Source organism: Populus trichocarpa, chromosome 3, assembly GCF_000002775.5.
Source record: "Populus trichocarpa isolate Nisqually-1 chromosome 3, P.trichocarpa_v4.1, whole genome shotgun sequence".
NCBI classification, from domain to species: domain Eukaryota; kingdom Viridiplantae; phylum Streptophyta; class Magnoliopsida; order Malpighiales; family Salicaceae; genus Populus; species Populus trichocarpa.
In genome coordinates, this window is record NC_037287.2 from 9,597,374 (window position 1) to 9,612,717 (window position 15,344).

At 30.4% G+C, this 15,344-nt stretch overlaps 1 protein-coding gene across 1 annotated transcript; it reads left to right on the forward strand.

Moving 5' to 3' along the window:
* Positions 1–6,863: 6,863 nt before the first annotated feature.
* On the forward strand, positions 6,864–8,558 carry LOC7475677 (protein TIFY 10b). Its single transcript, XM_002304082.4, has 5 exons — positions 6,864–7,205; positions 7,351–7,549; positions 7,648–7,907; positions 8,024–8,081; positions 8,220–8,558. The coding sequence occupies exons 1-5, from the start codon at positions 7,058–7,060 to the stop codon at positions 8,356–8,358; spliced, it is 804 nt and encodes a 267-aa protein (XP_002304118.3). The 5' UTR covers positions 6,864–7,057; the 3' UTR covers positions 8,359–8,558.
* Positions 8,559–15,344: the final 6,786 nt, after the last annotated feature.

Sequence of the window (15,344 nt, forward strand, 5' to 3'; positions counted from 1 at the left end):
GGTTTTAAGGTTGACTAGTTGGGTAGGGTTTAAAAGATACCAAATAGTTCCTTATGGCATGGACATTTTTTCTTACATATATATTATTTTAATTTAACCCACAGTGTTGCGCTACAATGTAAACTAGTCTAAAATAAATATGCAGTTGAAAAAAATTGCATTTTTTTATAAACATCTAACTAAAAAATAATAAATAAATCTACAATTAAAAGACTAAGAGTTTTTTCCAAAGCTGGTGTATGGAATGTAAGGTTGGCACTGCTAGATTTGGCTTCATAAACACCTATAAAATAAGTCTTTTAATGGGCCTAAAAAGCCTTCTAATGTTTAAATTAATATAGATATAAGAGTAATGAAGCCTTTTAGGATGTGTTGTATATCTATTCTTAGAGTTTTAAAGAGTTGTGTTAAAAGAGATTATCATAAGTTGGAGAAAAAGAATATGAATATGAACGAAAAATTAGAATCATTTACTTGATGGTTTATGAACGTTTATGTAGCTATGAACAACATAAATTCTCATAAAATCTAGGGTAAAGGGTTAAAATACTATGGTACCTATTTTAGATATAATAATTTAGGATAACATTTCTTAATGTTTGATAGTTCATTGTTAAGTGAAAATAATAATTTCATGTAAGTCATCATTCACAATGTGTAGGCATACACTAACATCATTCTATGAGCTCGATTATGACAGGAGAGCGTGTGAGTATTTAATACTTGGTATCGATCATGTGAAAGGTAGGTAGTTCAGGGTTGGGTGGTGCTACCTGGTCTTCTACTCGAGGGTATTATCTTTTTGGGCTTTGTGGACATTTTATATCCAATATGAATACTTATATGTTATAGGTTTGTGGGGTCAACAAGGTTTCTTAAAAGTTAAGCCATCATCCCTGACTCCAATGGTGAAATGGGCCATATGATGTACTCGGCTCCAAAAAAGACTTGCTTCAAACTTAGATGTTGAAGCCCAGTAAGCATAATGACCCCTTAGAGGTTTTAGGTTGGTGTTTTTTGTGGACCTTTCTACATGTGTCATGAGCCTGGTGAACAAGGGTGCAAATCTCGAGCCCATTAGTTTCTATTTATTTTCCTTTACAAAACAAAATCTTGCAAACTATAAAAACAAATGCACTGGCCTTCACACTCTTTTGATTCAACAAATCAACCATTAGAGAGGAGAATATTTTTTTGGATGAAATAGGAGTGATCGGTCAAACAACGATATAAGATGGGACAATGATGAGAAAGAGAGAAAGGGGTTGATGTATAATCTTAGGGTTTTGATTGTCGAGAAAGAGAGTGGTGGTGATGACGTGAAGGAATTGAGATGGACTTCTATTGGTTTAGGGAAGGAATTTTATATGAAAGAACTATCCAAAAGTTTTTTCCCTTTTCCTTTTGGTTTGTACATTAAAAGGTGTTTTTGAAATTTTGTTTTTTTTTGAAATTTTTATTTTTCTTATATACAAATAATTTATAAAAACTTGATTTTTTTTATTAAATAACTTATACTTCTCGTCTAATATAGACACATGACTCATTATTATAATGACAACACACCCCTTTACCATTTTCTTGTTATAGGTTATAGGTCCATAAAGTTTAAAAACTAAATAGTAAAATGACCCAAATCAAATAAATAGTGGGTTTTAAAAATAGTTCATCTATCTACTAGTATAAAATATTTTATTAGATTCTTCTATCATTATAATTTTGCATTTTGACCCTATATAACAAAGTTCTATTTAATAATGATCATTTATTTGTTAACTTCATTAAAACTTAACAGTTGACCAATGGAATTACAATAAATGGACTATTTGTTTTTACCAATTTTTTTTTCATATGTCACAAACTCATAAGTTAATTGTTCTGTTCTAATAATGTTGATATAATATAGGTTATTATTAAAAATAAATTTATTATACAAGGATAAAATGTGACATTATATTGGTAGAGGGGTCCAATAAAATATTTTCTACTAGTAAAGAGATTAAATATATCAAAAATTCAGTATAAAAATCCAACTATATCAAATTCCATTTCCCTTTGGTAGGTGATATTAGATATCATATCGAGTTTAAAATTTAAATCACTAAAATATAATAATAAAATCTTATTTTCTTTAAATAATAAGCAACTCGTTAAATTGGAGAAATTGTTATTTTGAATAGTTTAACAGTATCAAGTTTTTAATATTATATTTCATACATAGTTCTAAACATACATATTATAAATCCTCGGTTAAAATCTTCTTCCGGTATTAATAAATTTAAATTAACCTGAAGATAAAACAGGTTAATTGGAAAATAAAATAAAGATATAGTGAATAATTAGGAATGATGTTTGTGGTATAAAACTTGTATGTATGTTGATTTTTAAAAGTGAATAGGGACGAGATACCTGATTAAAAGAAAAATACATGGACAAAACATAAGGGAAAAGTTATAAATAAGGAAAACACACACACACACACACACACACACACACACACATATATATATATATATATATATATATATATATTCCATTCGAAGTTTAACGTTGATGGTTTCATACCAAAAGAGAGGGAGAAAGTTTTGATTTTCTTTACCAAATTCTCAAGAGAAAAACATTAAAAGAGTTAGATTAGAGTATTATAAAGAGTTTTAAGAAGGATTTAAAGATGGAACTCTAACGAGGACTTAAAGATGGAACTCTAACGACTCTAAGGATTAAAGGGTTTTCAAAGTTTGAAAGTTAAGAGGAAAAGTGGAAATTGGAGGGAGAAAGCCAAGTTTTCTTTCTAAATTTCTCTTTGATTTATTGTCTTTAAAAGGTAAGAAACATTATTTAATAATTAATTCAAGTTTTATTGTGTTTCAAAGCTTGATAAGTTATGATTGGATTATGGAATGTTGAGTTAAGCATGCTGGGTTATTTAAATTGGTTGTTTTATGATTGAAATATGTTGTTGTGCATGAAAAATGGTTGAGTGATGTGTTTAAAATAAAATTGAAAAAAAAAAATGAATCTCTATTATGAGCAAGGATTCAACCAAAACATGGGTTAGAGGTTTGAATTTTTTTGGTTTAATTGACATGAAGTTTTTCTAGTATGGTGTTCTTTTGCATGAAAAAATGAGTGGGTAAAGTGTCAATTATAACAATTTAAAAGAAAACCGTGTCCTCTTTTCAGGAGGAGGTTTCGACCTAAGAGAAAAATAGGAATGGGTTTTTTAGGTGCAATGTTGTAAAAATAATATTTAATTGCATTGCATGGAGTATTTGATGAATATGTATGTATAAAGGAAAATTGCATGAAAAAAGAAAAGATTTTAATGTTCTTTGAGGGGTAGGGCTTGCCACTTTAAAGGAAAATGATTAATGGTGGGAACCTAATAAATTCTTACTAAATTATATGTATTTAATATGTGTTAATATATTAATGATGAATTAAAATGGATTTAATTAACTTATCTAGTTATGATTAAATGCTTGATATACTTTGAATTATGAAATTATGAATAATTGATGAGAAAAAATTATTTATGTTTGTGTATGAAGTTGTGGAGATGTGAAATGAGTGTTGATGATGAGTTTGAGATAGAAGTTGGGATTAATGGATTAAAAAGAAAAGACCTGAAGGGCCGACCATATTTGGAAAAAACAGGAATTGGTGGGAACCAAGGCAATTGTTTGTACATTTATGTGTGTTTAGTATGTGTTGATGGACTTATGACATTTGAAATATATTTAATTATTCTGCATAATTGTGGTTAAATTTTCAATAAACTTTGAATTAAATTTAGTGAATGTGAGATGAATTGTAAAGGGATGAGTTGAGATGGAATTATGAATGTTAGTATAAATATGATTATGAAATGAAAAAAAAAAACATGAGGTATGGATGAATTAATGGTTGGCCGAAGTGAGAACCTTAGAGGGATATGGTTTAATTGATTCGATATTTGTTCTGAATTATATGTGTTTAACATGTAAAATGAAGAAACAAATTTAAAAAGGGTAGAAACCTCTTGTCGGCTAAAACTTGTATTTAAACTTGTATTTAAGGGAGAAGGAAAATTTAGCTTGAAATGTATGATTTAAATAGATGTTTGATGATTGGATGCATGTTGGTGTAAGAAAGGCCACAAGATTTATCCAGCATCAGGAGACTACAACATGAGTACATGCACCAGGTAGATGTCCTTCACTTTCGCTATTTATAAGAGATTTCTAGAATTGTATAATTGCAATTTTCTTAAATATATGTTGTTTATTCATTATTTGTGATATGAACATTAAAAAGGATGAAATTAGACTAGCAAATCGAATGGAGCTAATGATATCTATGTTCAGATGATCATGATAATTTATTAGGCTAACTGAACGAAAAGAGCTAATGGCACCTATATTCAAATGGTCGAGATGATTTATTAGACTAGCCGACCAAAAAGAGCTAGGGGCATCTGTGTTCAAATGACCAGTATAATTTATTCGACTGGCTGACTGAAAAGAGCTAGTGACATTTGTGTTTAGATGACTGAGATAATTTATTAGACTAGCTTATCAGGAGGGGCTAATGGCATCAATATATATGATTTACAGGATATTGAACCTATCTTAAAGATAAAGTATATGTATGAACTATATGTGGATTGAAAATGGTGAAATTAAAATTGTTATGAAATGATTTAATTGTCAGGTTCTTCTCAAACCAGAGCCGATTTCTATAATGACACCTTTTGATATAGATATAAATATTGTAATTTATTGTTGTTGAACTAATATGTATTATAATTTTGGACTAATAATTAGGTTTATAGTAGTATGAATATCATTATCTTATATTTGTTTTGTTAATGTTGTGAACCATTATAAAAATTTATACTAATTAAGATAAACCTCTAAAGATGTTCATATTCTGAGTTATAATGATTATTTCTATTGTTTAACTAAGCATGCAATATAAATCTTAAGTTAATTATTTTTTGCCTATATTGTTTATATTTCACAGAAAATAATTGCATGCTATTCTTTAGTTGTGTTGATATGGGACAATATCTATGATGACTTGTGGTATTGATTTGTGATATATAAAAAGATATCAATAATTTGATACGGTCTTAGTATAAGAAAAACTCTGCATAAAATTCAGTAAAGTGTATGTTAAAAAAACAATTATCTTAGTTTTTGCATTACTCTAAAAAACAATATTGTGTAATTCTATTCAACAAGTTAAGAATGTTACACAATTCATATCATGTAATATACAATTAAAGCACGGTATATTTATATGTTGTCACCCAAAATTAAAATAAGAAAAAAATATGGTATGTTATCATTGTGAATTCTTGTAAAAGATACGAGCAATACAAGGAAAGTACTCACCACCTCTACTCGTTTTTTTTCATGACTCATTCTCATCCTTTACTCTTTCTCTCTCTCTTCTTCTTTTTTTTAATAATAAATGGACTAATATTTTTTTACCAAAATATTTTTTCCATGTCACAAATTCATAAGTTAATTATGTAGTTCTAATAATGTTGATATAAACTAAATAAAAATATATTATACAAGAACAAAATGTGACATTATATAGTAGAGAGATCTAATAAAGTATTTCTACTAGTAAAGAAATGAATTAACGGGGTATTTGTTTAATGGAAAGTGATTTTCTGGAAATTACTTTCCAAACTTTTCTATATTTGTTTGTCGATAAAAAAGTTGGTCAATGAAAAACACTTTTCAATCAAAGAAAAATTTGACTTGGTTTCCAGGAAAATGTTTTCCTTTTATTTTGGGCGGAAAACACTTTCTGAAAGTTGTGAAAAATTTAGAAATATCATTTATTTGCCGATTATATCAAATTTGATCCTCAAACTTTTGATTGCTATATATATTTTGTTTTGAATATTTTTTTTCAATTTCATCCCTTAGAATTTAATTTTTATATTAACTTTGGTCCTCATTTTTATAATTATTATTTGCTTTTTCCCTTATCATTTTTTAATTGAAATTTTTTATCTATCAAATTTGGTTCTCATTCTTTTGATTGTTATTTATTTTATTTGAAATAATTTATGAAATGATAATTATTATTATTTTAATTTCTTCATCTTTCAATTTTTTTGTTTGTTAGATTTGATCTTTATTATTTTGATTATTATTTATTTTATTTGAGATAATTTATGAAATTATATTTTTTTTCAATTTTATTCTCATTCAACTTTTTAATTTGTAAGATTTGTTCCTCATTATTTTAATACACTTGAAAAATATAAAACATTAACAAGTTATTTTCCAGTTTATTTTCCATGACATAACCAAATACTGAAAAATATTTTCCAACTTATTTTTCATTACACTACCAAACATCGAAAAATAATTCATTTTCCTGTAATTCACTTTCCCGAAATTTATTTTTTTAAAAAAAAACTACTTTTCAGCAAATAAACGGAGCCTAAGTACAAAAATCCAACAATATTAAATTTCATTATTATGTCAAATTTAAAATTTAATTAACTAGAAAATAATATTTTAAATAGGAGAAATTATTATTTGATATAGTTTAACGCTATCAAAGTATTTAATATTATATTTCATATACAATTCTAAGCATACAAACAGTATTCATATCATGCAATATACAATTAAAGCACGGTATGTGCTGTCACCCAAAATTATTAAACTAAGGAAAAAAAATATCATTGTAAACTCTTGTAAAAGATACCGGCGATCCAGGGAAAGCGCTCTCCGCTTCTACTTTATTGACTCGTTCTCATCCTCTACTTTTCTTTTTCTCAAGCTAAAAAACGTGCTTGAAAAATAAATGAATAATTAAGAAAGGGACATTAGAAAATTCAAGGATAATAAGAACAAGCTCATGGCAGTCAGACAGGTTCAAAGAACGTGCTCGTGAACCTAACACCCTCCTTGTGTTCTTCATGCCCGAGTCTACTACCCACCAGTAACAACAGACACAAGCAAGCATTTCCCTTTAACCAAATCCCAAGAGAGTCTTCATTCGATTTCATCTGGGAGGATTTAGTTGTGAGAGCTTTTCATCCATGGCGAATATGGCACAGAAATCTGGCAAGCCTCAGGACCAGATATCAAACTTTGCCCAAAAATGCAATCTTTTGAGCCAGTACTTGAAGGAGAGAGGGAGTTTTGGAGACATTAGCCTTGGAATAAATGGAAAGGCAGAAATTAAAGGTACACTTAAAAATTATATTTGTTTCCTGGTTTTCTTTTCAGATGCGGATCCGAGAGTCTCCTTTTATCTTTCTCCGATGCATGCTTAATTATACAGACTTCTGTACATGTTTCTTATCTTCTGTCTGTTTAATATCGTTTTTAGGCCTTGAGACACCTAGTTCACCGGCAACAACATTGAATCTACTCAACAACATGGAAATTTCTTCTGATCAGATCACTTCAAGGCAAAACGCTATGGCATCTGCAAACATGATGAAATTCATGGATTTCTTTCCTCAGTTTGTGGGTTCTGGTCCTCCAGATTCTACTGATGACGCTATTAACAAGGCTGATCACTTGAGGTACCAACAATGAACATATATATAGAGGCAGAAAGAAAACTTTGGCTCCAAATATTATTATTCAACTTCTAAAGTTGTTTGTGTTTTTATGACATTAGGAAATCGTCTCCAATGGATCCTGAAACCGCCCAAATGACTATATTTTACGCTGGGAAAGTGAGTGTTTTTAATGACTTTCCGGCCGATAAGGCCAAGGAGATCATGGCTTTGGCTGCCAAGGGAAGCTCTATTAGCACAGATGGGTGTCCCAGCTCTGCTCCTGCAATAAGAAAAGTCAGCTCCACCAATTCTGTTGCTGCGCTTGATTCCAATAAAGGCCAAGAAAGACTGCAATTACAATCTCAAGCTAATGCTTCAGGTAAACAATTGTTTCATAATCTACTTGTTCGAGTTGTTAATGATTTTTAAGCTTTAATCAGTGAAGTAATATCCTTGTAATAACCATTTCTTTCCCTTTTTTTCTTTTTCTTACAGATGTGCCCCATGCTAGAAGAGCTTCACTTCATCGGTTCTTTTCCAAGAGGAAAGACAGGTACTAATATGCTTAAGGTTTACTTTTATGCCAAAAAAATTGAAAATTCTGGGTAGTCTTTTACTGCTCCAAGTCTAAATACTGTTCTTGTTTAAATAATCAACTAGTTATCTTAAATCTTCTTGGGATATTTTTCAGGGTTACAGCAAGAGCTCCGTATCAGATAAACAACCCAACTCCGGATCATCCTAGGCCTCCCAGATCTGAAGAAGACAGCAACCCGTTTCTTGCCCTAGACGAAGGCCAATCATCAGAACAGCTCGAGCTTAAATTGTAGCTACTAGCTAGCTAGAGATTACATAGCTCACCATTCCGTTAACGTGGCATGATTAGTTCAGTTTAATTAAAATCATTACTAAGTTTACTTACAATGTTGTTGTAGGTATATTTTGCGCCTTGTACGCACACACAAATTTTTCAATAAATCCATTGTGTGTGTATATATTGTGAATCCACTGCTGAAGATTTTCATGTTAATTTTATCCTTCTTTGTTTATATATTCCATTGATTCTGTGCCTTGATTTTGGAGGGGAACATGGTCATGAAAAAGAAAGAAGAAAGAATGGTTTATTTATTCTTATCAGTCTCACGAGATTAAGAAGAAAATAAAGTAGACAAGTCTTGCTGGTATTTGATGCTTCATGGGTGGACTTCAGTCTGCAGTCACGAGATGGCTACTATAATTCATATGCTGTTCAAATAAAGCACCTCCTACCACTAAAATATGTTTCAGAAGCAACTAGTTTTTTTCCATGAGCTATGCAGCAAGTCCCTTTTTTTTTCCAGTCTAAAAAAATATTAAGATATTAGGGAGTGAAAAAACTGATGCATAATGGCCAAAATACTTTTAAAATATTTAAATGGTAATATATTGAATAATTTTTATTTTTAAAAAATATTGAGATAGGAAAATATTGGATTGATCTATGCCAATAATGGTTAAGTTATAAAACATGTGATCTGGTGTGAGATCATGATAAAACCATGGAAACCATATCAACCCAAATATAATGAACCAAATATTGAAGGTCAAAACATAAAAATAAATAAATTAAAAAGGACCAAAAATTGACTTGAGTAAACTTATATCAATGTTCGACGCAACACCACGACCCAAGCCAAAATTTTCAAATGTAAAAAAAAAAAACAAAGTTAAGAGGATGTTAGGATTTGTAAAGAAGTAAAAGAAATTCAAGACTCGGGTCATTGATTTGATTGAGTTTAAAGTTAATTTAATAACATAAAAAGGCAGGCCTAATTTAATCTTCTAAAATCATAACCTGTAAAATCTCAGATCTTGACTCAATCAAGAAGCTCAATTCCAAACAAAAATTCAAACAAAGAAAAAATGATGTCAACTCGTGTTAATTTGTTAAGTCTGTAACCCGAATCATTTGACCAGAAGAACCAAATTTGAAAAATCTTGAAGCCTAATTTTTAACTAATCAAATGTTGAAGGATAAAATTAAAAAAAAAATCAATCATACAAAAAGATAAAAAAAAAATTAATTATAAGCCAAAACAAGACTCAAGCCCACTCGGGTCAATCAGCCAAACCCTCAAGTCAGGTTATGAGATTGGGTAACATGATATAAATGAAAATAAAAAAAATCACAAAACTCAATATTGTTTTTTAAAAAATCATCGTTAGATTATAAAACTTGTGACCCGAATCATTTGATCGAAAGTATTAAATATGAAAAAACCACGATGTCCAATTCAAAACCAACCAAATATTGAAGGATAATTTTTTTTTTTTAAAAAAAACCATTCACACAAAAGGATCCAAAAGAAGAAAGAGTAATTCAAAGCAAAAAAAAATAGATGCGAGCCCACTTGGGTTAACTCGTCAAACCCACAAGTCAGGTCATGAGATTGAGATAACCTGATAGAAAAAAAAATAAAGAAAACCACGAAGCCTATTTTGTAAAAAAAATCAACGTCAAATAATGAGATCGAAAAAAAACAAGTCAAAAAAAGAAGAAGATGTCAACTCGTTTTAGCTTATAAATCCTGTGACCTCAACTATTTAATTAAAAGCACCGAATCTAGAAAAATCATGAAGCTCAATTTTAAAAAAATCAAATATTAAAGGATAAAATTGAAAAAATAATTATACAAAAGAATCCAAAAGAAAAAATAGTAATTAAAATAATGAGGATCAAATTTAAAAAAAATAAGAGGATGAATAATCTTGGACTGAAAGGTTAAATTGAATAGAAGAATTAAATTCACAAAATAATTAAAAAGAAAAAACCAACAAAAGAATAAAAAATAAATTTAAAAAATAACAAATTAATTTTTTTTATCAAAGGATAAAATTGAAAACAATTGAAAGTTTACAAAAGAGGTGAGAAAAAAAATAAGAAATAAAAAGAATTCGGGCTAAGATTGAAGAAATAAAAAATAATAAATTTAGATTGAATGATAAAATTGAAAAAAAAATCAAAAACCTATAAAAGAGTCAAGGACAAGAAATAGAAAAAAAAAAATAAGGAATGACACTCATATACGTTAAGTTAAAAGGACTATTCTAAAATTTTAAATGACCATCACAAATTCCAAGGAAAGAGAAAGAAAAAAAAAGAAAAATATTGTTGGCGACAATCAACCGAGAAACAACCAACACGCATGGTCTCTTGAGGAAGAGGACACCGCAGGGAATCCAATGACATGACTAAAGAAAGTTTTTCACTACTGAGTTAGCCGCATGTATCGCCCAAAGATAGCAGAGCGACTGATGCATTAACACAAGCACGCATCAGCAACTGTTTTCATTTTTTTTTAATTTTTTTAATCAAATTATCACATTTCTCTGTGGACCAAATAATGACTACAAAAAACCATTTATGAAATTACACAAAATACCTTATAGACATGCCTTGAGAATTTTGATTCTAAGAGCAATTAGGTCATTACATTACGCTTAAAAAAGTAGAAACCAAAAATGCCCCTAAGCCATAATCAAGTGTTTCTTTTACTTTTAAGGGTATTCAAGTAATTCTATAATGTAAAATAAATGAAAAAAGACTAAGTTGCCCCTTAACAAATATAAAATGACAGATGGACCAGTAAAACACCATTTTACTCCCTAAGGTTTGTTCAATTGATTTTTTTTGTTACTAGCAAAATCATTAATTTAATATTACAATCTATAATATAAATCAAGGTATGTGTATAGTGTTTTTGCCACATGTTTTAGCTTTTTGTAATTGGAAACCAAAAGTCATAAGTTATGAACTTTTAAATCTCACATAACACAAAAGCATTATAAACATTACATATTAACAAATACTCTTTTACAATTATAAACATTATTGTAAAACCTGGCCCTATGGGTTGACGTGGGGCCTTAGCTAGGTTTTACAAAGTAAAAAAACTAGAGTTGCAATTGACTCGTTCAAACTCGAACGACCTGTTAGGTTGACCCGAAATTTAGTGACCCAAAATCCAAGTAACCCAATGAAACTCAGATGAGACTCGACTATTTTTTCATAAACCTTCTATGATAAACGACACCATTTTGATTCATAGATAAAAACCTTAACTTCCTAAAACATGCAACCACCACACTTGAGTTCCTAATATACTTCTTTTTTATTTTCTTTTTTTCTCATAATTGAGGGCCTCAGCATTATCAACTCCTCCTATAATATCTCCTCTTACTCCAATTAATTCATTAGCAATGGGAAGTCCTACCTTAACCTTTTCTTTTATCTCATCATGGGAACTAACTGCTATATCAACCATGACATTAATGTCTCTAAAAGTACATCATCCACTGGGTCAGGGGGTTTAAACACTAATGTTGTAGTCACAATAGGTTTTGTGGTTGGGTATTTTTGTGTGATTTTTGGTGGGGTAATTTTGAAAAGAAAAAAAAGAAATAATATTAATTTATATAAAGAAAGGTGAGAGATTGAAGGGTTTGTTATTTTAGGTTTGGTGAGATGAGATTGGGGAACAATGAGAATAATGTGATTGTGGATAATGGAGATATAAGTGGTGGTGCAAGAGGATTAAATGGCTAGTTGTTTGGAGGGTAAGCTTCATGTTTGATTTGTCTTGAAGTGGTTACTAATAACAGGGATGGATCATGGGCTAAGCTTTAATGTGGATATAATTTCATCTAGGTATGTTTAAAAATGTTTGGATTTGTTTTTGGTGTTTCTTGGTTTTGATTTAGAATTATGAGATCTAGGTTCAATGTTGTTTTAGTTATGATTTTATGGGTAATTTTTGGATTTTTATGTTGTTATGTGTTTTGTGATTGGATTTTTTTTTTTAGTTTAACGTGGGTGTCCGGGTCAGCTTGTGCGCACCTCGATTAATCCTACGGACCCTGAAGTTAACGACCATGTAAGCCTCCAGTGGCCATCATATGAGCAACCACAGGGCTCGAACCTGAGACCACAGAGGGAGCAAACCTCTTGGTCCCAAGCTTTTACCACTGGGCCACCACCTAGATGGTTAAGGATTTTTAATTATTGGTTGAATGGTGTTGTGTAGCTTTTCATTAGATAGCATATATAATTATCTGTGAAATTTTTTTAAGCCTGTAATTTGAAGATATGTATTTTGGTTGAGTTTTTAATTTTCAGTGTTAACCCGGGTTATTTGTGACCTGATCATTTTCCTAGGTCGACTCCTAGATGGAGTTTAATAACTATGATTATAATAACCATAACAAATAACTATAACCACAATAAAAGTAGCAACTTTACAAAGAGACGCTAAATTATGCTCAACTTAAACACAAAATAGATTAGTGAATAAAAGCTTCTAGATAAAGTTCACCCTAACTTAATTTATAATGTGAATACAAAGAAAAAAATGTTTTGCATTATTGAAACTATTAGTCTTATGACTACGATAATGATTTAGTTATATGTTTTGATGATAACATAAACATTAGATATAATAAAACATTGTTTTGATATAGTTTTGATATACGCATATCACATTATTAATATCATAATGTATTTCACGGTTAAATGATTTAAATAAGGATATGTTAATGTGCCCCCCCCACACACGCACACGTGTGTTTGTGTGCACACCTTTGCAATGATATAGACAGATTTACAACATTTAAGAAATCATTAAACAAGCAAGGAAATGATTTGTGAGGTCAAGAATAAAAAACTTGTATAAATTACAATATCGATTTCGCTGATCAAGAATTTGTTATAAGATTTTGCCAAAAATCATTAAAGTTGTTTAGGACACCTTATAATACCCACACAACCTAAGCAGACCCAAAAGAAATAAAGAAAACAAAGAAAAGACCAAAACACAAAAACGGGACAAAATCTGGTCAGCAGTTAAAATGGTCTCACTGTTTTGGAAATGGCACGACAGTAGCCAAAATAGTTAAACTGTTTCACAAACCGGTATAACATTTTCTCAAAATGGATAGTCCGTTTCTGGAAAATTTCCAGAAACTTTTGAGGTTTTTCAAAATGGTCTAACCAATTCTTAAAATGGTTTGATCGATTCTAAAACGGTCTAACCGATTCTGTCAACAGGCAAAAAACTGTGTCTGACAACTAGTTTCTTTTCTAAGCCTATAAATAGCCTTTTATTTGCCCAAAACAAGTATAGAACTTCTAAGGAAAAAATCTAAGCATACTCCCTCTAAAAAACAACCTATAACACTTTTGTTTCACTTATAATCATTCAAAAAACAAGGTTAGATGTGAATTGACACTTTTTAAAGAGCTTAATTGTTATTCCAATCAACTCTACTAAGAGAGTATATTGTGAAAAGTGTAAGTGATACTTAAACCACTTGAAAAAGTCTTATAGAGATAAAATTATGAGTGATTTAATAATTGTTCTTCAACAAGTATTGGTGAAATGTTTTCTAGTATTTATCCTGTAAAAAGATTATGGATAACAATTTGATTCTAAGTTTGCAAAAGGATTGACTTTGATCTTGTATCCGCAAAAGGATCGTGTAACGATTTGGTCTCACCCGTTAAGAAGACTGGTGTGTAATGATAAACTCTTGAACGAAAGTTCAAAGAGAGAAGTATGTGGTTTACTGAACCTCTATAAATCTTGGTGCAATCTCTCTAAACTCTCACTCTTTAAATTGCTTATTGCTTCCGCATTTGGTTGAGTGTTTAGAATTACATGTTATTAGGTGAACAATTTTTAATTTATAGTTTTACCTAGGGGTGTTCAAAAAAATCGATAAACCGAATAAACCGAGAAAACCAACAAAAAATTAACCGGAAAAACCGAACCGAGAAAAAAAACCGATTAGAATATTTAGAAAAAGCCCCGATTCGGTTCGATTTTCAGTTTTTTAATGCAAAAACCGGTTAACCCGGACCGAACCGAACCGGTTCAAAAAATAGATCCCTAACCAGTAAGCACCACTTCCACTGGTATAAATAGAAACTTTTGCCCTTCTCTCGCCTAACCCTAACAAACTGCCAAAACAAAAGCACTCGCCGCCCCCTTTCCCTCTCTGCTAACCCCACCTCCAACACTGCAAATATATAATATAAATATTCACACCCCTAGCCCCAGGAGAGCCCCAGGAGAGAAGAATACAGGCAAATCAAACATTTAAATTTAGACGACCACTCTCAATTTCATTAACCCTAGCAAAATCTCAAAATCAATGAAGGATCCAAGCTCTAGCCAACCCTCCCCTTCCACTGACTCGTATGTTTCAAGTTTCATTTACCTTTTTCTTTTGCTTATGAAGTAATTGTTAGTTTGTTTATAAGTAAACAGAAGAACCCCTAACTTTTGTAATATATGAGGTTTTTTGTTTTTTTTTTTTTTGAAGAGTGATTGTTGGTACTTGTTTGGTTTATTCTTATGAGCTTATTGCGTTGATTGTGTTTTGAAAGAATTGAGAATGGATTCGTTGCACTATATACTCGTTGAGTTTTTGGTTACTGGGTTTTGATTTAGTGTCTTCACTGTGCGGTAACCAAACTTGTTTATGCGTAAATAATTACAGGAAAAGTGGTAAGAAAGATTTTTCAACTGTGATTTTAGAGTGAAAGAAGTCTGCCAATTGTCTTGTTGTTGACAAGGCGATCAATGATGATAACTCTGTGGTTGCCATGCATCCTGCTAAAATGGAGAAGTTTCAGTTTTTTCGTGGTGACACTGTGCTAATAAAGCCAAAAAAGTCCAAAAAAATGCATACAGGTTTTTCTGGTTTTTTGGATAAAAAACCAAACCGAAACCGGCCGGTTTGGGCCGGTTTCGGGTCTCTTTTTTTTTTCCAGTTTGGT